The sequence below is a fragment of the Malus sylvestris genome, chromosome 15 (assembly GCF_916048215.2).
Source record: "Malus sylvestris chromosome 15, drMalSylv7.2, whole genome shotgun sequence".
In the NCBI taxonomy this organism is placed as follows: Eukaryota; Viridiplantae; Streptophyta; class Magnoliopsida; order Rosales; family Rosaceae; genus Malus; species Malus sylvestris.
Genome location: NC_062274.1, coordinates 13,066,813 through 13,088,681, shown reverse-complemented (window position 1 = coordinate 13,088,681; position 21,869 = coordinate 13,066,813). Strand labels below are relative to the sequence as shown.

At 34.5% G+C, this 21,869-nt stretch overlaps 3 protein-coding genes across 7 annotated transcripts; 2 read left to right on the top strand and 1 right to left on the bottom strand.

Moving 5' to 3' along the window:
* Positions 1 to 796: 796 nt before the first annotated feature.
* On the top strand, positions 797 to 5,950 carry LOC126603625 (nuclear pore complex protein NUP1). The gene is made up of 8 exons (XM_050270540.1): positions 797 to 1,188; positions 1,517 to 1,581; positions 2,134 to 2,291; positions 2,705 to 2,915; positions 3,425 to 3,736; positions 3,840 to 3,926; positions 4,467 to 5,087; positions 5,206 to 5,950. The coding sequence occupies exons 1-8, from the start codon at positions 912 to 914 to the stop codon at positions 5,644 to 5,646; spliced, it is 2,172 nt and encodes a 723-aa protein (XP_050126497.1). The 5' UTR covers positions 797 to 911; the 3' UTR covers positions 5,647 to 5,950.
* A 1,161-nt stretch (positions 5,951 to 7,111) lies between these two features.
* LOC126603627 (nardilysin-like) lies at positions 7,112 to 9,933 on the top strand. 5 transcript variants are annotated; one of them, XR_007616313.1, is made up of 7 exons: positions 7,112 to 7,577; positions 7,890 to 7,955; positions 8,166 to 8,348; positions 8,699 to 8,903; positions 9,008 to 9,111; positions 9,240 to 9,282; positions 9,675 to 9,933. XR_007616313.1 is itself a non-coding variant. In XM_050270542.1 (7 exons), the coding sequence occupies exons 4-7, from the start codon at positions 8,886 to 8,888 to the stop codon at positions 9,749 to 9,751; spliced, it is 261 nt and encodes an 86-aa protein (XP_050126499.1). In that variant the 5' UTR covers positions 7,112 to 7,577; positions 7,885 to 8,051; positions 8,166 to 8,348; positions 8,699 to 8,885; the 3' UTR covers positions 9,752 to 9,933. The 5 variants fall into 5 exon arrangements, 1 of the variants encoding a protein (XP_050126499.1); XR_007616312.1 differs by having other exon boundaries at positions 7,890 to 8,051; XR_007616311.1 differs by having other exon boundaries at positions 7,885 to 7,955.
* Positions 9,934 to 16,025: 6,092 nt separating this feature from the next.
* LOC126603626 (axial regulator YABBY 5-like) lies at positions 16,026 to 20,435 on the bottom strand. The gene is made up of 7 exons (XM_050270541.1): positions 20,158 to 20,435; positions 18,916 to 19,035; positions 16,975 to 17,104; positions 16,734 to 16,782; positions 16,568 to 16,643; positions 16,388 to 16,460; positions 16,026 to 16,294 (listed from the first exon to the last, which is right to left on the bottom strand). Coding segments are annotated over exons 1-7 (525 nt in total). The 5' UTR covers positions 20,233 to 20,435; the 3' UTR covers positions 16,026 to 16,292.
* Positions 20,436 to 21,869: the final 1,434 nt, after the last annotated feature.

The window sequence follows — 21,869 nt, the reverse complement described above, 5'->3', positions numbered from 1 at the left end:
AGAAAAAAAGATGCTCTGCTAAAAGTACAACCATGATTAGGGTTTTGTGTTGTGTGTGCCAATTATGCACTTCACTTTGCTTGGTAATGCACACACACACTTGACCAGATGTTGACTTTGAGTTCAAGATTTTTCTCTCTTTTTCCAGAAAGTGAGCGGAAGTTGTGGTGTACCATTAAAGAGTAAAAGGCCATTGAAGAGCAAAAGGCCTTTGAGACCGAGTTTTTGGCATCAGATTTGTAGGAGAAAAAGGAGATTCGTCTTTTGGTCGTCACAATCAACCTATGTAGACATATTGTTGAGACGGATTAGCAATTAAATCCAGTTCCGCGGAGGATCACTTGAATTGGAGAGCAACTTCTATTTCTATATCATGAGAGTATGTCAAGCGGAGCATACTCATTGTGTCGTCTTGTATTGATGAGATACTACCAAATGAAGAAAGACTTAAATATGACGGTGTCCCGTTAGCACGAGTATCCCAAACTATCATTCTTCTTGAATTGTGAATATGGATAGACATAAACACATGACTTGTAATGTGAATAGACAAGAATACATATACAAACTGGACGGTTATACTCAAGCGAGGAACAATATTATGAGTAACTGAAACCGAGGTTGAATTGAACTCCAAGTAACTGGATTGACTTGGTTTGATTAAGAATAGTTGATCCAGTTCTCATTCCTTCTATAATCTTCAAATAAGAAAACATGTGACATTAGATCTTCAAATAATAAAAACATCACAAACTCAATAAAATCCCCCCCCCCCACAAAAAAAAAAAAAAAAAAAAAAAAGTTTCCAAGTTTCCGCTTCTCATCAGAGAGTCCACGTCGGATACACCACAAAGTCAGTGGAAAGCACACAGAGGAGCAAGCGAGAGAGCGAGAGTGTGAGAGAGAGACGAATGGAGACCGGCGGCGAAACGGCTCTTTCCTCAGGGCTCTACGGAGAGAGAGGGGCAGGAGGGAAGCTGAGGAAGCCGCCGTCTCGAAAGCCGAGTACGACGCCATATTCCCGTCCGCCTTCGAACGAAGCCGCGCGGGGACAGCGGCGGTGGCTGTCGGGTATTGTCGATCCGGCGTATCGGCTGATATCTGGAGGCGCCACTCGGCTCTTCCCCTCCTTCTTCTCCAAATCGAATTCCGTCAATGCCCTTCCCTCGCCCAATGACCAAAATCACGGTCAGCCCCAATTTTCTCTCCGTTAGGGTTTTGAACTTTGTTCTTTCTAATGTTCTTTTCATTTTTATTTTTAAATTATTTGAATTTGTGAGTTTATGGGTATTTTATTAAATTAAGTTTATTACTTTATACTTGGAATGATTAAGTTGGGTTTGTGTGCTTTGCTTAATTGATTGGATTGCTCCTTAATTCGATTATTGTTGGTTTCGTCGAAATTAGTTGGATTGAGTAGTTACTTTGAGTTGTTTTTCAATACCCTTTTACTGATTAGCGTTGAACATTGTGGATTGTTCTTTGGATTTTAACTCAATGAGTTGCTCTGGAGCAGATGAGCAGCACACGGAGACGGAACAAAATGCTATTGGCGATCGTGAGGACAATGCCGATGTAAATGTGAGGCTTCAGTCTTTTGAGATCAATTCAAAGTACCACATGGGGTTGTATTTTGTGGATATGTATCAACATCAGTTCCTGCTGTTTCTCAAGTCACATTGCGCTTTAGTTTCGGTCATTACTATAGCTGTTGTAATTTTTTTGGGTTGCGCATACGGACAGTGTTTTTGCTCTTCAAACCGTAAACTTATGTTGTAGCATGTTGTTCCATTCATGTTAATATACCTGATTCTTTCGTGCAAAATCTTATTTATGTGATTCATGCTTGGATGACATTAAGAATTATTCGGAATTCAGAGTCGTTAACTTTTCCTCTTTTCTGTTATGTGGTGATAGGTATATGAAGCATATTCTCATTGTTTTTTCTTCCTGTGGTGTATATCAAGAAGCATTAAGTTAGATTATCTTCTGATTGCTATAGAGATACCCAGTTTTTTGTGTGGTCTTCTCTACAACTACGGATAGGGATAGCTACGTCTTTAATTGTATATGATTTCATGCCAGTAAAATCATTTCTCATATTCAATTCTTCTTTGGTGTTTATCTTTGCAGAATGGGATCTCCAGAACAACTGAAATAGTAGGCCCTAGCAAAAAATCAGATAGATTAATAAGTTGTTCGGATTTTGAAGGGAATAAGAAGAGTGACCAGTCTGATGATATTGGACTTTCTGAAATTGAGCAGTTATTGAAGGGGAAAAAGTTTTCTAGGCAAGTTATGCATGTGCTGTATTTATTCCATTTATGATTATAGCTGTGCATAAAACATCGATTTGCTAATAGTTTGCCACTAAGATGCTAATGAGTCATAATGGTGGAGCTTAGTTTTGGTTTAGATGAGTGTTTCTTGTTAGCATGATTAAAGTAATTTGTTATAAAAAAAATGTAAATAAAGTAGTTCTTTCCTACATAGATTGTGTTAATGAAGATTTAAGAAACCTGTTTCTGATATCAAAACAGTTTCCACCGTTATATAGTGACCTAGAAATTCAAGTTTCTCTTCCATTAAAAATCAGGTTGCAATTTCATTCGCTGTGGACACTCATGCATGCAGTCATGGTCTTGAAATGCATTATCTTTCCAGTCTTTCTTTCCCTCTTGAAGCTCACTCCATCTTTCTCCAGAGATGAAGTCAATCACTTGATGGAAATTATACATTCGAGGGCTGTTGAACCTCCTACTGTGGATCACAAAAAGAAAAACCAAAGCTTTAGTACTGCTGAACAAGCCAAGTGGCCTTTAATTACAAATGATATTCCAAAGTCATCTGAAGAAAAGCAGGAAGACTTGAATAAAGCTATTTGGCCAACCTCAACCCCTCTACCGCAGTCAGCTGTGAGTGTCACTGTCAACTTGCTTTGTTTATTCAATGTCATCAGGCAGAATCAATTTTCGTTACATATTTATGTGAAATTGTTAATTTGCACATTTGTCCTCCACAAGAAATGTTTCTTCATACTTACTCAGTCCACTTGATCTCTGTCATTTCAATTATCACTACCAATACTGGTGGATGAAATTTTAGGAGAGATTAAAAGATTATTCAATGGATAATTGTCCTTTTGAGTGGTCTTATGTAGTTTCTGTTGTTCAATGATTTGCCCAAACTGTTTTTATTCTGTTTAAGTCTGCATATCTGTGAATTTTTTTTAATTTCTAATGAAAAGAAAAAAACTAAGTGTCTAATAGAACTTACCAACATATTTTTGTAGGTAAGTATTAACTTCTTAAATAGTGGAATTGTGAAAACACCTTCCATGTACATTGATTTTTTTTTTTTTTTTTTTTGGTTTCACTTGATATATATTCTTAGAGGAATTTATTATTTCTCTTAAAATTTGCAGATACGAGATCAGGTTGGTGCTTCACCTGTTGAAATTGCAAGAGCATTTATGGGAAGCAGAAATTCAGAAATTGATCTTTCGTCAAAGAATGCAATGTCAAAAGATGAAAGGGCCACACTGCATGGCGATGAGTTCTCTTCAAAACCATTTCTTCCAACACCTTCTTATAAGCCATCGGCATGCTGGCCTGGTTCTATGGTACAGGATCAGCGTGATTATTCAACCCCACAGACTGAAAGAGGCAGATTTGGCCTTCATAATCTTCCTCGAACTCCTTATTCTAGAACTATCTTTTCAAAATCCAAATCCAAAGTATGTCAAAGGTCTTGATACTTGTTTTGGTTTCAAACATTTTGATTTTAGTAGTCATGCTTCATGCTTCAGATGGTAATTTTTCTTTATTGCATGTTATCAGCTAACTCAATTACAAGGTGGTAATGACAGAACCCGAAGAACGTTATCTACTCCATTGAAACAATCGCAGACTCCTATATATGGGCAGGTAAATTTACATATCAGTGATCATTGCCAATGGTTAATTTACAAGTATTGTGGATTACTTTATCAGATTAGGAAATTGAGTTCAAGTTAGTTTTTGGAATCTCAGAACGTGTTTGTTAGTTGCCGGTGCACGTGTGCAAATATTAATCTTTCAATATCTATCATACATTTATAGCCAAGTGTATAATGTCTATTCATGCTTGTATAATTAAAAAAAGGGAACTTTAACAAAAAGCTCCCAGTACTGTTCACTTTAATGAAAAACCACATTTTAACACTAAAAAGTCAATCCTGGTACCATTCACCTTACCCTTTATTTTGTCCTTATCGTTAAAATTCAAAGTTTTCAAGCCCTTTCGATTAGTTTTCCTTTAAAAAAAAATGAATGCGTAATAAATACTTAAATACATAATTTCCGAAAGGATGAATCACAGATTTTAGCATCACTATGCAGTTTTACATGATAATTGACATTATTATAATCATGTTCTTGGCTCTTGACTTAATTGTTTTTGTCTTTGTGTTTAATGCATTGGTGAAGCCAAGGGGTGATACATTGGATGGTGGCTATGGATCAGCTGGACCGGTTCGTAGGCTGCGACCTAAATCTGCTTCACAAAGTCCTGCCACAGGGTCTCCGTATGTTCACTCCTCTCCATTTGGGCCTTCACGGGGGGAGAACTCCAGTGCTACCAAAGGCTTCTTGCCTGCCGCCAAGAATTTTGAACTTGGAGGATTAAGTGGCAACTCCCAAATCCAATCATCAGACAGGAAGTCTTCCAGCTTTGGTGTGCCAACTGTTCATCCACAGTCTAGCCTGATTGCTAGGACAATCTTGGAGCACATTGATAGAAACCCGCCCACTCCGAAAGATAAGTCAGAAGAGTTAAAGCTAGCCTTTGCATGGAAGAAAACCCCGTCTTCTGGTGTTTCTTCAGTCATCCAGAATGGGCATGATAGCTTACCAGTTGGAGGGTTCAATTCTCGTAAGCTTATAAATCAAGATTACCAGAAAAATTCTGCTCATGAGAATGCTGACAAGGGGAATTCTCTGTTTAAGATTCCACCTGTGGAGAACACTGTAAAAGCCACCACTGTTGCAAACAATATCCCCGCTGGTGATGGGAGGGATGGAAGATCCTTAAGCAAGAGTACAAATGAGGTGTTTATTTCTTACATTGCTTTTTGCTACTACACCCATTGTCTGAAACGCAATATTGCCTTATGGTGATAGAGAGATTCGATCACACTGAAATAGAGCTAACTTAACTAATTTGCAGGATTTTCTGAAGATTGCTCCAAATGTTGTTGGCTCTGGGGTGCTAAATCAGCAAAACAAGCCTGCATTTCAATCTTTAGAGGCTAAACGCGCGTTTCCTTCTATCTCTGTTGACAAGCCTGAATCAAAATGGGCCTTTTCTTCTGGTAGCAGCTCTGGCTTCACTTTCCCTGTCTCTACATCGTCTGCAGTGTTTTCTGAACTACCGACACCATCCTTTATGCCATCTTCCCTGGCAAGCAGTCAGCATCAGCCAAAAGAAGAAGGAGATGCTGTTCCTACTTACGATTTTGGATCCAAGAAGTCCGATCCCCTTGTATTTGCATTCCCTTCTACAAGTGCGGAAGTTCAGAACGATGCTTCAGATATCAAGTTCAGTTTTGGATCAGATAAGCCAAAGTTGTCTTTCGGTTCAGTAGGCAAAGATGCCATCTGCTATTAACTAACAGGAAGACGTACTAGCATTTCTTTTCGAGTATAGGTTTAAGATTTTCGTGCTTCAACCCTTGCCTCATTGTACACCTTGGAATTGAGTGAAAGCAGGACAACTAGTATAGCAAGTGTGCATTTCCCTTACTCAAATAGTCCAATCGTGAATGAATCGGTGGATTCTGGCCAGGTCTCCTTGGTTATTCATACCCCTGCATGTTTACTACTTTGTATTAACATGAACATGTGATGTGAGAGGTAATTATATAGAGACATACGACCGGTTATGTGTCAGAATCTCTCTAGATTTCCTTAAACTCTCTCGAGCGCTTGTGCATCTGGTCGTTAAATTCAGCAATATGCTATACATTTGTGTGCTCTAGAGTTTTCGAACCAGCAGCAGTGTAAATTGTAATGTGCTTCAAGTGATCCTGCGCTTCGTCGCCCATCCATGTTTTTATAATTCTGAGTGCTGTTTCGCTCATTTTGAGGCCATGTGAGGTCCTCTTCAATACAAGTCTGCGAATTATTTTAACGGTAGATTAACTTATAAGTTTAAATGTCTCTCTTATACTTAATCGAAATCCTAATCCACAAAATAAAAAAAATAAAAAATACTAAGAAAAAAAGAAGCAGCAGTGATCGAATGTGAAATCCCTTCGTGAGGCAGAGCTGCTTCTATAGGCAAAAGCTCTTCCGTTGCGAATCAAAATTCAAGCAGCTCTCATCCCAGCAGAGCTAAATCATATGAAGGCTTTCGTACTGTTCTTAGGATTTAAATTGGGTACCAAAACCCTAGAATTTTGCTGCCATGGCGCTCTGGTTCTTCAAACATGTGGGGAGTGAGTTTTTATTTTTTAATGAAACGTGTTTTCCAGGATTGTTTTATTGATCTTGTTTAACATCTTCTATTGAATGTAAGCAATATTTCTGTAAGCATGAGAAATATTTGGTTATCTCAAGGCATTGTTACTCATTTGGTTCTCAATCCTACAAATTTAGATGGAGAAGATGGAAGAACTATTTTTGAAGGCGTGAAACCCTGGTGGAACTGTGGAACACAATTACCTCTCTCCCGTTGGAATTGATTTCACTTTTTTTTTTCTTAAACAATCGATATTAAGGGGAGGCACTACAAGAAAAATGGCCTTTGGACACAAAATTAAGGACACAAATGAGGTGTTTGTGTTTGTTTAAACATCAATAGGGTGGAACAGTGTTCATTCCATAATGAGCACCATGTATTGTGCCCAATGTGAAGAAAAATAGACACAAACACATTATTGGGCACATAACCAAGACTTTTGTGCCTTTAATGTCAGCAATGGAAATTTTTTATTAATTTGCAATGACACTATAAATATTATTGTGCCCTGTAATTTAATATATTTAAAGTAAAAGTAGATTTTTTGTGCCCTTTGCTCAAAATAATATTTTAAACAAAATAAAAAACACTTTCCTCAATCTTCACACCTCACACTCCTTCCCTGCGCACCTCTCTGTGTTTCCCCATTCAAACCCACCCTCTCCTCAGTTCCTCCGCCTCTCCTCTCTCTCTCTCTCTCGCTTTCCCTTTCCCAATCGAACCTAGCCTCTCTTCCACCCCAGGGGCTCTCTCTCTCTTTATCATTTTCCCCAAATATTTTTATTTCCCTCTCTTTCTTTTGCGGTCAGTGGTATCAACGGCTGTGTGGGATGGGTTACGAGGGAGAGCCTTCGACTTGCAGAGAGGGAGGGAGAGAGAGAGAGCTTGCGGCTTGCAGAATCACGATGATAGAAGAAGAAGCTCAGAGGTCTGATACGCCATTTCAGAGGAACCCTAAAAACCAGAGAAGGGGAAGAGGCTAAGAAATCGAAGCATTCAAATCATGAGCCGAGGAAGATGAGGCGGATACGATCGTCAGATCACGATTTGCTCTCCCGAAGGTTGCCTCTTCCAAGTCGGTATGTGATAATCTCCAATTTCTTCTGTGCGATTTCTCTGATTTGAATCTCGGATGGTTCCTCAAGGAGGGCATATTTGTGGGTTTTTAGTTTTTAGGGTTTCATGTTTTGGAAATTTTCTTTCTTTTTTGGGTATAAATCTTGGGATTTTGGGGGGTTTTTACAGTAGTGGGTTTTTGGAAATTCAAATTCTTGCATTCACAAATCCATGTAAAACCCTTCAATTTCGTTTGGTTTTACCTTTTGAGGTATGATTTTATAGAAATTAACGGTTGGAATTAACTTTGGTAACTTGATTTTGGTTTAGTTCAGCTAAGGTTTAGATGAGTCCACCTGCTATGGTGAAGATGGAAGATGCTAAATTTTTACTTGATGGAGGTAAATTTTGCTCAATTTTACTTGTTGTTGTGAAAAGTGTTGTCAGAAGTGTTGGCAGCTGCCAAAAGTTGCATGCCAACAGATGATCGTTTTAAGGTACATGTGTTGCCTTTTGTTTCTATCACTCCACTCTATGTCTGGTTTAAGTTTGATTTTTCATACCTTGCTTGTTTCTTTTGGCTTGTCCATTGCTAATTGACACTTTAACAGGTCGTTAAAGAAGATATGAAGCGAAGGTTAAAGAACACCAATATGAAGCCTCTGAGTCACTCATCATACTTAAGACTGCAAGTTCTGTGTCAAATTTTTTATGATGCAGATGAGAAGTTGCATGTTTTGGATGAATTGTCTATTTCTGATTTGAAGTCATTCATTCCCGAGCTTTGTTCCCAGGTACACTACACAAATGTACCTATATTTGATATAGGTTACTGCTGTCAATTTGTGAAACTCAAATTCTTAACATTATCCTCAAGCAGGGTATATTTTCATGAGAAATCCATGCGGTTCAGGCTTCTTGACCTTATATTCTTTCACTATGACACGTAACTTGATAAGTGCAGAGTAGCATGTTCTAGTGAGAGAATCGGAGAGTTGCCCAATAGTTAATTTTGACTTTTATTTAAAAATAATTTTTTATATTTGATGTTAGAATGATTCGTTGGTTTATTTTTTGTCAAAGCTCTTAGAATAAGTTTAATTAAGGCATTTGCTTCAGCTTACCCTCCCCTTAATATGTGCAGCTATACATTGAGGGCCTTTGCCATGGAAATTTGTTAAGAGGACGAAGCAATTACCCTGTCAAATATATTCAAATCGAATTTTTCCGTACCACCACTGCCTATCAAATTGAGGCATAAAGAGTATGTTATTTGTCTTCCTCCTGGTGCTAACCTGATTAGAGATTCCAATGTGAAGAATAAGTTAGAAATGAACTCTGTGATTGAGGTAACTCAAAATGGAACATTTTCGTTTCGGTTTCCCTTTATGAAGGTGTACTGTCTTTGTTTGTACGTTGATATTCTTCCCTTGGTTGTGGTTTCATATTGCAGCTGTATTTTCAAGTTGAGCAAGAAGCAGGGATTGAGTCAATCCGATTGAAAGCATTGATAGATCTTTTCGATGAAATTGTGGAGCCACTTTTCAATCAACTAAGGTGATTTTATTTGAGGCTGATACTTTTACTTACATACTGCCGAGCAAAAGAATCTGGGAACTAATAATAATGTTTTCAAATATATTTGAATATATGTTCATATAATTGTCTGCTATTTCTGGAAATAGGACGAAGGAGCAGCTTGGATATGTTGTTGAGTGTGGCCCACAGGTAACATACCGTGTATATGGTATTCTCTCAATTCCTCTCTCAATTGATGCTAAAGTATTCGTTAAAATTCTTAGATTTAGGGTTTGGATAAATTCTTAGATTTAGTTCTTTACATTTGAAAGAGTGAGAATTATATTGTTGGGACTTTGGATTCTATTTTTATGTCCTAATTTGTGTGAGGATTGCTTGCCATCCATATAAGAATGTTACTAAAGTGTCAGGCAAAAGTCTTTATGTTTCAATCACAAACAAGTGCATGTATACATAGCAGAATTACACCAATTAATCTGTGGGAGGAATGATATACAACAGCTCATGAGATAAAGAATCATAATTTGAAATTTGGAAGCCACTACATACTCATTTCGTATTGCTCTGTGTAAATTTTGAAGGGTCCGACAATGTGGCACTCAAGCAGCATTTTGGAAAGAAAATTTTGGAACTAGAAGATGAGAAAAGAACTGTGTAGGTTCACTTAAAACCTTAATATTTGATGTCCTTATTCTAGAGAGAACCGATATTCACTTAAAACCTTTATAATTTTAGTTGGGGAAAGAACATGTAAAATTATAGTTGTTTTTATATATAATGGTTGTGAATATCTTTGTAAATTGTAATATTATAGATGCTTGTGGTTGTGGGCTGTTTTAATTTTATGATACAATAATTTTTTGTTTAGCCTCGATCTCAATTTGTAGGTGATTTTAGTTTTTAAATTTTTTTTTAAAAAATAGTTGACATATTGGGCACAATAACAATAAATGTGCTAACATTGGTGGTAGCAGTCATCTGACAACTTTGTCAAAACTGGGCACAAAAGAACCTTTATTTGTGCTTACACTTTTCAGCACAACATACCTTATTGTGCTCATTGACAAATGGTGACGCCCATAGAGGGCACAGACAATATTTTAGTTGCTGCTCTGTTGCTATTGGTCTATGGGCACAATTTTTGGTGCTCTTTGACCTCAAAGGGCACAAATAATTTATTGTGTGCAATGCCCATATTTCTTGTAGTGAGGGGATGAGCTTAGCCTCACAATGGGCTATCAATAATATGATTCAAATTCATTTTTGGCAAAAATCGAACCTAAATATAAGTGAAGAAAAATACCACTAGACCGTATTACTAGGTAAATTTACTGTTAGATTAATATGAGAGCTCCTATTAAAGAGGACCTCACATGTTCTCAAAATGATGATCTTAGGTGAGCAGCACAGTTCTAATTTTATGATATGATTGCACAATCAACATGCATACATGGTAGTTGAATTGAAGCACTCATGACTCACAACTGTGTGTACATTACCTAAATATAAAGATAAATTATGCTAGCATCACTCGGCTCGTGAGTGACTATGGGTAGTTGGCACGTTCAGCACAATGTTTTAAAAATTCCCGCCTAGGCAATAGGTGGCCAGCCATTGCCACGATTAATCCACAAACATTAAAAAAATTAAGAAATGACGCCCAGACTCGCTTAAGTACATGCCTAAAGCACAACTCTCACTTAGACATAAAACTGATAATTTCTATTTTGTATTTAATTTTTTCAAGACTTGTTAGATATTTGGATGAGCACTCATTATAATAAATTTAAACTAAATTTGTTATATATAAATTAATGTCTATTCACACTAAAAATATACATAACTGTATTGAGATATAAATTGCAAAATATAATAACATAGATTTTAAAATATTAGAATATACTAAAAACATGAGGAATAATCATATCTTCACCTAGACGCCTAGGCACTAGTCAGGAACCTACTCTTTCATCAACGACCCACATCCACTCTCGCACGTGTGGACAAGTCATGCTAGGGTTTCTGATAAACTTACGTGTCACAGTTTCTTACCACACACATTGGACTGTTGGGAGATGGAGAATTTGTTGTAATGCACTTCCAGACACAGAACTTGATGCCATAGGAATCACATCTTGCCTCCATTTGTTTGTATTGAAGAAACTTTAGTCGTCGTTAGACTTCTCTCCTCTCTCTAATCTTTTCAGCTTACTAGCTAGTCACTCACTCTATGGGGCCCACCTTCGTGGTCATCAAACTTCATTGAGGACACCCGCATTCCAAACGGGAGAGTGAGAGAAAGAGAGCGGAAGGGAAGGGGGGAAGTCAGAGGTGAAATGACATTGAATTGATATGACAGGCATGAAATTGACGTTTCAGATTCTAAATGTCAGAAATGGGGAAGGGAGTCAAAGCAGAGCCGCAGGACGCAGCAGCAGCCTCTCAGCCGTATTACTCTGCCACCTCCACCTCCACCTCCACCTCCACCTCCACCTCCATATTGTACTATATATATGGGTATATATACATATATATATATATTTATATTTCCCTTTTCCTTTCTTTTCAAAAAAACAAGGAAAAAAGAAAACTTGCCAGCTTATGAGAAATCTACCATAACCCATTTCCAGATCCGCAGGACATCCGATGGTCCCCTCCTCAATATCTACCACCCCAACCCTAGCTACTTCACTGTTTACTTTACTCCCTTCACTCTTTGTCCATGCAATGCAAGGCCAACCATCTTAATTATCTCACCACATATATATATATACATATATAATTCTTCTTCTTCTAAATTTTTTTCGATTGGACTGGTCAATAACGCTACAATATTACTTTTTACTTGTAGCTATGAGGTTTCAAGTTCGAGACTTAATTATAATTAGCCCAAACTGTGCCCCCTTAATGTAACTTGATCAAAACCTAGCTTCTTACCTCATTTATCAAACAAATCATTTTTCATTCATGCAAATCATGCAAATATAACTAAAAAAAAAAGAGTTTTAACAAAACACTTTCGGTACTGTTCAATTTTAATGAAAAACCACATTTTTACCCTTCCTAAGTACTATTCACTACACATTTATTTGTCATTTTTCATTAAAACCAAAGTTTATTTTGGACTTTTCATTAGTTTTCCTTAAAAAATAACAAAAGAAGTTTTTTTTTGAAAAAAGTCAAATTTGTAATTAGCTTGAACATACAAATGCCTACTTTCAAAGAAAGAAACTGAGTATTATCCTTGCTAAATAAGAACAAAGTTGGAAGCAATTCCCTGAAGCAATTAAATAAGAATTTTTTTTTAAAGTGCTTCCCGATGATCACTAACAATCTTTAGTGCTTTTGAAAGGGATCCCCAGGAGGTATCAATGAAAAATGGGGATGCCTCAGAGCAAAAATGGTGGTCCATGAATTCCTTTTCACAGAGGGTCATAATATTTATGAGTTGCAGTCCATGCGTGGACAGACAATGGCTTTTCTTAGATATTTGCTTCTTTTAATTTTGAAAGAAGAAAAAAAAGAAGGGAAAGAATACCTTTTTCTCTTTCCCCCAAGAGCACATTACATGCAAGCAATAATTCAACAGGAAATTAGGACAAATTATATAAAGTCATGGTAGCTTTAGCTAGTTGATATGCTTGCTGCATGGTTGGAATTTTACTTACAAACCAGTGTCTGCCACCAAGGGTATCATAGGGACACGTGTGCGTTTATATATATATATATATATAAAGTGGCTTTTGCGGATGGTGACTATTACTTATATTAGGTCTAGCTGCAGGAGAAATTTTTTTATTGTGAAAATACAGATGGTACGTCACATGTTATTATATAAGTGATGATAAATTTATTTTTTTAAGTTGTTAACTTTTTAATATACGTATCCCACCTTTTGAAAGTGATACATTATGTACTATTCTGCATTCCGGTCATTGAAAAATCTCTCTAACTGCAGTGAAGATAAGCAGATTAATTTAAGGGCCACCTTAGTTCCCCCAATCTATTAAAATTTTAGACAATATTTTATTTTTTCAAATATTTTAATCGAAGTCCAAAATTTAAAGCACTTTGCTATGTTGCCTTTTTTCATTTCAATTTGTTCAATTATCACCTTTTAAGAAATTTATCTTGTGTATTTATGATTATGAAATTGCACTATACAAAACTTACTTAAAAATTAACAATAAAAAAGTATTATCTTTCACATAGTTCTAGCCAAAAAAAAAAAAATGTACCCACGTAATTTATTTATGAGAATACATTTGAATTTTGAAACATGAAAAATATACATATAATTGGTACGGTTACATTCTTTTTTGTACAAATAAAACTTTTGGAAAAATCACAAAACTTATGGGTACAAAAAACAATGGATACATGCCAAAATTAATTATGGGTACAAATAAAATTTAAAAAAATATGAGCACAAAAAAAAATTCAAAATATATGATTACAGATTAACATTAAAAAGAATATTGGCAATTAAAAAAAAAAAAAAAAACCAAAGTGTAACGTCTTTTAACTCTTAAAAGATATTTGGACAAAGTTAAATAAGGCTTTCAATATAAATTTAAAATATGTTGACGTGTTAATCTTATAGTATTCAAATAATGACGTAGATAAAAGGAAAAAAGGTTTGAACAAAAAATAAAAAATTAATAAGGTTTAAATCGATGAGATAGTAGAATGAAGGATGGGAACATATAACAAGTAGTTTATATGGATGAGTTTTTCTTTGAGTAAATAATTGATGAGGTATTTTCGTTTGTAAGCCACGCAAAAAATTGGGTAAAACCCTACTTTGATTGTAAGTTTAAGATATATACCATCATACCAAGAAGGAGGATTGTGTTAATGTTTTTATAAATTTTGGACATGTGGGATTCCTAAACTTTTTATTTTTATTTTTATCAAACGATATTATTTATACTAAAGGATTGGGAGAGTGGGCTAATCCTTACAATGAGCTTGCCATAATAATATGGATCAAATTTGCATTTTGCGAGAATCGAGCTTAAGACCTCTCATTTACAAGTAAAGAGAGAAGAGGAATACCTAGACCATAGTACTAAGTGGCGATCCCTAAACTTTTTAAAACTTATGAGAAATGCTGCTAGGCAGACTCTCTTAAAGTAGGACTCTCCACGGACTCTTTGTCACCTCACAAGCTAACGTCAATTCTCGTACCAACATTATAAAACATTGTGCTAAAAACATGAAGTGACAGAGAGTCTATGGAGAGTCTCACTTTTGAAAGTCACCTCAACATTTTTTTCTTTTTCAAGTAAGCGTGACCAATCGCACGTTTTATTTGTAGGTAAATGCATTTTCTAAGAGAAAGGAGCCATAGCAGACCTTGAAAAGGTTTAAAATTTAACCCTGAACTTTAGCCAATAAATGTGTAGGCTAAACCTACCCAACAAACATGCGCAAAGTTCTCCTATATGCCATGCACTATCTACAATTAAGCGTGTTAATATGATGATAAAGTTTTAATAAAAATAGCTGAAAATATGACTTTAGCCCTTGAAATTTAATTTTTTCCACATAAAATCCGACATAAGTTTTTTATTCAAATAAAACCCATTGACTAGATTCCACATCAACAAATTCATTAATTATATTTGACTTTACACATTTAAAAAATTTCGATGCCCAAAACACCCCTATTTGAATGTTTGATTTACACAATTAATTCCATACAAATTGTAAGGGAGAATTAATGATTTCACAAAAATTAAAAAATAATAAATTCATTGCCTAATATATAATAACAATAAAACATGCCCAATAAATGTAGTAATACATGCTTAGTTAAGTCAATAAAATTATATTTTACATATAAATGTAGGTAAATTATTTCACGTACATATATATAACAAAAAAAAAGCTTGATATACAAAAACAATTCATGCAAAATAATTTACCTACATAATAAAGCAAACCCAATATATGCAAAGTACATGCAAAATAATTTACCTACATAAAAAATGTTATTATTTTATTCAATACTAGTTTACCTATTTTTTGTACATATAATAATAAAATGTGCCCAATATATATGATGATACATACAAAATAAAATACCTACATAATGAAGAAATGTTATTTGATTCAAAATTAATTTACTTACAAAATAAAGCAATTTTATTTTATTCAAGATTAATTTACCTATTATTTGTACATATATATTATAATAATAAAATGTGCCAAATATATGTAATAATACATGAAAAATAAATTACCTACAAAATAAAAGAATGTTATTTGATTCAATATTAATTTACCTACAAAATATATGTTATTTGCTCATCATAAATTTAAATATAGGTAAATTAATTAGTTTAATATGTTTGATCATATATGTAGTACTGTGCATTTGTATATATATATATAAATATGTGAACGTATAGTAGTACTATATATATATATATATATATATATATATATATATATATATATATATATATATAGTATGTGTGTATGTATGTATGTGTGTGTGTATATATATATATATATATATATATATATATATTGAGCTTATGGTAGTAATATATACATTTGAACGTATATATGTGTGTGTTAGGGGTAATAATATATGAGTAATAACATTTATTGATTTTATTTTGAATATTGTGGTACAAATTGTAAATATTTTGTAATAAAAGGTCAATTACTTATATACTTGGCAATCATTTTTAAATTTGGGTTTTATTTGGATGTTAATAACTAGGTGGGTTTTTGTCTAGGAAATAAGAGTTGCAAAGATCTATATATAAAGAATCCTAAAAATAGACTAAAAAAATATGATGATAAAGTTCTTTCCATGGGACTGATGTACTTCCTAAACATACAATATTATATTACGTGGTCTCAATTTTGCATAAATATACAAAGTATGCATGTTGGAAACTGTAAACTAAGTAATATTGATCAAGATAACAAATTAAATTAAGGAAAGTAGCGTATTGCTTAATTCTAAGTCACGTAGCAAAAGAAAATCCCTAATAAGGGGGAGTAGTGACAGGTACAAAGAAGAAGGATATTGAAATGTTCTAAAGAACAACACAGTAGATCAGTCCAGGCAATTCCTTTACACTAACAACAACTTTGATATCACCAGCGTCGTTGCCGGAAATTATCGTGGCCATCAGTTATTCAGTAGTGCAGCCCTTGACATAAGATGTTTCTCAGGGTCCTGCAACATATATATATATTTATTTAAATATAAAAAAGATTAATTAGGCCAAGGAAGTAATTTAGAAACACATAAATTAGTAAAATTACTTACATATATTGTCCAGCTTAGCCTGACTGTTGGTCTCCAACATCAGCCCAAAATGAATACGAGGGAAGTGCGCCCACTAATTTAAAAAAAAAAAAAAAACAAGTTCATCAATATTGCTTACAAAATCTCACCAATAACTGGTGTTTTTACAACGCAGCTGTTTGCAAATGCATGTCCACTTACATTTTTGGCAGCAGTGCTGAAAGCCTCTCTATGGCTAATATCTGGATTATTAGCCTTGATCCTCTGAATCTCCTCCCTATCAACGTAATTAATCTCATCTTGTGTAATTAATTATAAGTGAAGCAAATTAAAAGAAAATAAAATTGAAATATAATGGTTTAGTTACTTTATGAACTGGTTATATGCAGAAGGTACACGTTGCCTCTTCTCGGGAGCTGAAAAGGAAAACAACAACTCACTCCATTTTTATCAATATGTATAATAGCAACAGTCCACATATACTATAGACTACACAGAGGCACGCAAACACATGGACACATTAGCAGTAAAAGGGGGGCATATATATATATATATGCTTGATTATCTTTTATTTTTACAAATTATGGAATGACTAATTGATAACTCACGTCGGTTCACACCCCTTTCTTCCGTGGCAGGATATAAAGTTGGGTCTCCGGTTGCATTCTTCTTGTTGCATTTGGAAGAGGAGCCCGAATCAATCCGGTAGTTTTGAGAGTTACAGTTGTAGTTTTGTGCCTAAAAGTAATTAAATGCATAACACAAAATCAAGAAGATCAATCTTTTTATAAGAACGGTATTCATTAGTTAAACATCACCAACCATGAAATTAAATAAATGAAACCAGTTTTTTTAGGGTCATTTTGATTCCGGTCCCTAATCAACCTAATTGTTAGACTGAAACCTTATTTATTTAAATATTTTGATCGAGATCCTTAGCCTCATTTAAGAGATTTAACTCATGCATTTATGCATTTAATGTCCCACAAATTATGAAATTTAAACAAATCAAATCATATTTTTAAAATATAATAAATACTTTAAAAATCAATTTTAGAGTAATATTGTTGTTCACAGAAATTATAGAAAAAAAATATTGTACCCACATAATTATTAACACATTTTAAAAATAACTATTGATATATTTTAAAACATAAAATAATACATATAATTAGCATGGGTACATTTAGCAAAATTAAAATGGGTACAAATAAATTAAAAAAAAGTTTAAAAAATAAGGGCATAAAAAATAATAAATATATGGGTACAAATTAAAACTGAAAAGAAAATTGGTACAAAATAAAAAAATGGTTGCAAATTAAAAATGGGTACAAACTAAAAATAAAAATATATGATAAAAAATTTAATCATAATATAAATATACCAAATGTAAGGTTTCTAACACGAATATATTTAGAAATAAAAAAAAAAATTTATTATTGAAAAATTAATGATGTTTATTAAAATTTAAGTACCTTGATCAAAAATTAAAAATGAATAAGATTTTAAATAATGAAGTAGAAAAAATTGGAATGAAAACCTAATATTTTGTAATGAATAGAGAGCTTGTCAAGTAATTAATTATTTAATTTTTACCTTATACATATATGGCTAGTTAGCTACCCTACCAGGTGGCCGGGCTCGGTTTTTTTGAAAAAGAGAGGGGGGGGGCGGCGGGAAGAGCAGCTTGATAGGTTTGAATCAGTTAAGACTGTCATATAAAATAAAGCATATAAAACCTAGATTGACAGTTGGTTTGGGGGGGGGGGGGGGGGGGGCGGGGGGCGGGCGGCGGGAGCACGAAAAGAAGAGCAGCTTGATAGGTTTGAATCAGTTAAGACTGTCATATAAAATAAAGCATATAAAACCCAGATTGACAGTTGGTTGGAAAATAAATCAAACTGTGTAAGGTTTGTGTTTGCTCAGTAGAGGACAAAGTTGATAGAAAAGAAATCATTGAACCTAAGAACCCTATCATTCAATCGTTCAATCAAATCAAGCAAAAGAAAAAGAGACTATAAACGTTGATTAATTGACAAAAAAGAAAATGCGTTAGATGGTTAAGAAAGAAGAGATTGCTTGGTGTAACAGAAAACCGTAAAATTGTATTTATTATTTTATTAAAATTATAACACATTTTATTGTCTTATATTAAAATTAATAAAAATATATTAATCATGTTGCTCATAACAGATAATTTTTTGGTGCAATCGGATACACAAGCAACAATTGTTCGTCAGGAGGGCACAGGCCCTGACCTGCATCTTAAAAAAGCAAAAATTTAGGTATTGGATTGTGGGTTATGGCGGCTGCTGTCTAAGCAACCGACTTAGGGTTTCTGCACTACTGCAAAATGCTTTGAAATACTCGATCGATTTATGTTAGATCCTCGAGTCTTCGATTTCCTAAAAAGAGAAGTAATACCCAGAAGAAGCTAGCCCTAGATTTCAGAGAGGGATTCTAATATTAACTCCTTTAATTGAATGAATAATTAATTATTTTCGTAGAATTAGTTAATAACAAATAATTAAATAGGGGAAAAAGCACACCTGAACATCTTGCCAGGACAGTGACTGAAAGGCTGCGGCCATGTTCACGGACCATAAATTGGTGCAGCGCCCGCATCGGACGGTCACAATGTCAAATAGGCTGCTGCATGGAACGCTCACCTGACAAAATCATCACCACTACATGAGCGGGCCTATATTAATATATGTATCTTCTTACATGTTTCTCAGCTCGTTAATTGCACCCAAAAATTATCATACACTGATTTAAAAGCTGCACATCAGGACTGCCAGAGTAATTAAACAAATAGATCAAATTTTACCCACAAAAAAAAAAAAAAAAACAAATAGATCAAATTAAATGCAAAAATGCATTTCTCAGAAATTAATGGAAGAAAGAAGAAATTAAGAATTGGGTACTGCTAGATCTTAAATGGATTATTTATTTGGGGTAAATTTATGTATGTTTCTTCTCTCAAAGAAAGGTGTAAAGTTGATTATAAATTTATAAGCATAAAACCCTAATTTCTTTCCCTAAAAAAAACACATAAGGCGAGATTCGAAACCCTATGTATTCCTTTTCAGATTGCTGTGAGGGGAGTTTTCATAGGAAAGAACACCACAGAGAGTGCGAGAAGAAGGCTTCGTTTTCTGTCTTCCCCATCAGGCTATCAGAAATAAAAGAAGGTGATGAGTTTGGACGAGACGATGTAGTGTTTTTAGTAACAAAAAAGGTCAGAGAGTGAAGAAATCAAAGGGAGGACCTGTCCTTGTCAGTGGATTATCCTCAAACCCTCTTGTATTTTATGTTAAAAAGAAGCACATTAACTTACAGCAACAAAACATAAATTAACCAATCAACTCTCTCTCTCTCTCTGGTCTTAAGCGTTTCAGGAGGACCTTCAGGTATGACTTTTCTTTGACTGCAAAAGAAGAAGAAAAAGTAAAGTCCAACGATGGAGACCTGACTGTATATACCTAGCTCGCTGATTAAAACAAAACAAAAGAAACCCTCTTTGTTAAATTATCAAATTGCGTACCATTTGATTTCACCACTGAAAAAACACCAAACTCTGACCAAAAATTAATTAAAACCTGATTTTAATTTCTCAGGATCGGATTTGTTTTTGCTTCTTGTATATATGCTAGAAAGATATATATGGAAGAAATAAGATAGGTAAAGTGGGTTTTGAGAAGATCACTGAAAAGCAGATCTTCCATTAAAGAAAGAAGAAAGAGGAAAATATCAGAGAGATATATGGATAGATAGATAGAGATCGATACCGCGAGTACAATACTGCAAAAGTTGCAAGGGATGTAACAGAGTTGCTCAGTCGCAACATCGACGCAGCTCGTCATGTCGCTTAGTATCAGCTGGATGCAATTATCACTGAATTAAGAAATCCTCCTTCCTTTGAACAAACCAAGCTCAGCAGCTTTTGCAAATTGCACTTTCTTCTCTCTCAACCATTCCTTGCTGTGTAGATAGGTTATGTAATAATCCAATAATACACCATATATAGAGCTAGAAGTTGTGTGTGAGAGAGAGAGAGAGAGAGAGAGAGAGAGAGAGAGGGGGGGGGGGGGGAGGGGGTAAGGTAAGTGGTAAGGGTGAGGGGTAAGGAAGTATAATGATTAAAAAAAAGTGGGCTTGGAAGTGGCGAGGGCAGACAAGAAATGCTGGGACCGGGAAGGGAAAGAAAAAGCGGGTTTTATGGAAAACGGGGTTTTGATTTAGGGTAATGTTATGAGACTAAATTTGTAGATTAAAGTTACAAACTAAATAATGTGTCACAAATAGTAATGAGTACGTTTATCAACGTTTAAGTGATAAACTAATCATCAACTTCCATGTCTATTTGTTTTTAAAACTTTGTCTACAAATTTAGTCTCTTTAACATTACTCTTTGATTTATTGGACAACAAATGCGGTTCACGTACTACCATAGGATACCAGCTATATTTGAGTTGGGACTTGACAGAGTTAAAAGAGAAGAGAACTTTTGGCTGCATTACCTAATCTGTTTATGATGCATGGTAACTATTTCTGATCCAATATTGAGTGTGAGTGTGAACATTACTTCTTCCTATAAAAGACATCTAAAATAGATTTACCACTTATCATAACGACTTTATTCAATAAACTAAAGATATGTGTTCAGAAATTTACACATATCATTAATTTATTGAAGGAGATTTCATGTGCAATAACAAGTTAAATATAAGTTGGTCTCCATTTTCCCCCTCCTACTAAGTAGAAATTCTAAATGAATTCTAATTGCAATAGCAAAGATTGTAATTAGCTAATCATTATTTTTTAGACTAGTCACATTTTACACTTTCAGGTTTTAGTTGATTTTACAAAATTGATCATATATTCCAATTTTCTCAATATTACGCCATATTTTTTTTATGCTTTCAGATTATTTGACCTTCAGGTTCTTCATTAAATTGATGCGTTGTGAATTTGAGACCCATTTATGGGCTAACGTTGAAGCTACATTTGCACTATATGAATAAAAATAACTCACCATGGAGCTTCAATTTCTTTTAAATCAATGTTGTGTATCCAAAAAGGACAAATAATCACACATTTTGCTCCAAAAAGAGTAAGTGTCACTACCAGAAATTACCATTTTCCCTACAAATCATATTTCGTTGGATAAGGTAACTTTCGACATATTAAAAAAGTTCGTGGGTAAAAGTGGTCAACATTCCAAACTCAATCAATATCAACAACATGTCGTGACCGGTTAGGCTTGGTTGATTTTGTTAGAAAAGAAAGTAGGTTTTGGGGTTTGTTGATTTGTATACCTTTGGTGCTAATAAGGTTGGGACCGTGGTCGTCCGTCTCTGGTTTGCCGGACGAGAAGATTTATGAGATTGACCAGCCCACTGGGTTGGTTTTGCTATTCCTTTGTATTGAAAACGAGTTAGTTGTCTTGGTTTTTTCAGAGCCCTTTGCCCAAAGAACAACGTTCGATGGGCAAGGTTTT

What these genes read in the sequence shown, in the direction of transcription:
- LOC126603625 (XM_050270540.1), top strand. Translation starts at nt 912, where the DNA reads ATGGAGACCGGCGGCGAAACGGCTCTTTCCTCAGGGCTCTACGGAGAG. An exon ending in AGGACAATGCCGATGTAAAT is followed by an intron (nt 1,582 to 2,133) that starts GTGAGGCTTCAG and finishes TTATCTTTGCAG; the next exon opens with AATGGGATCTCCAGAACAAC. An exon ending in AAGGGGAAAAAGTTTTCTAG is followed by an intron (nt 2,292 to 2,704) that starts GCAAGTTATGCA and finishes ATCTTTCTCCAG; the next exon opens with AGATGAAGTCAATCACTTGA.
- LOC126603627 (XM_050270542.1), top strand. An exon ending in CCACTTTTCAATCAACTAAG is followed by an intron (nt 9,112 to 9,239) that starts GTGATTTTATTT and finishes TTCTGGAAATAG; the next exon opens with GACGAAGGAGCAGCTTGGAT. An exon ending in GGTAACATACCGTGTATATG is followed by an intron (nt 9,302 to 9,674) that starts GTATTCTCTCAA and finishes TAAATTTTGAAG; the next exon opens with GGTCCGACAATGTGGCACTC.
- LOC126603626 (XM_050270541.1), bottom strand. Translation starts at nt 20,232, where the DNA reads ATGACGAGCTGCGTCGATGTTGCGACTGAGCAACTCTGTTACATCCCT. An exon ending in TTTGCAGTATTGTACTCGCG is followed by an intron (nt 19,036 to 20,157) that starts GTATCGATCTCT and finishes TGATTTTGTCAG; the next exon opens with GTGAGCGTTCCATGCAGCAG. An exon ending in TCAGCACTGCTGCCAAAAAT is followed by an intron (nt 16,461 to 16,567) that starts GTAAGTGGACAT and finishes TTTTTAAATTAG; the next exon opens with TGGGCGCACTTCCCTCGTAT.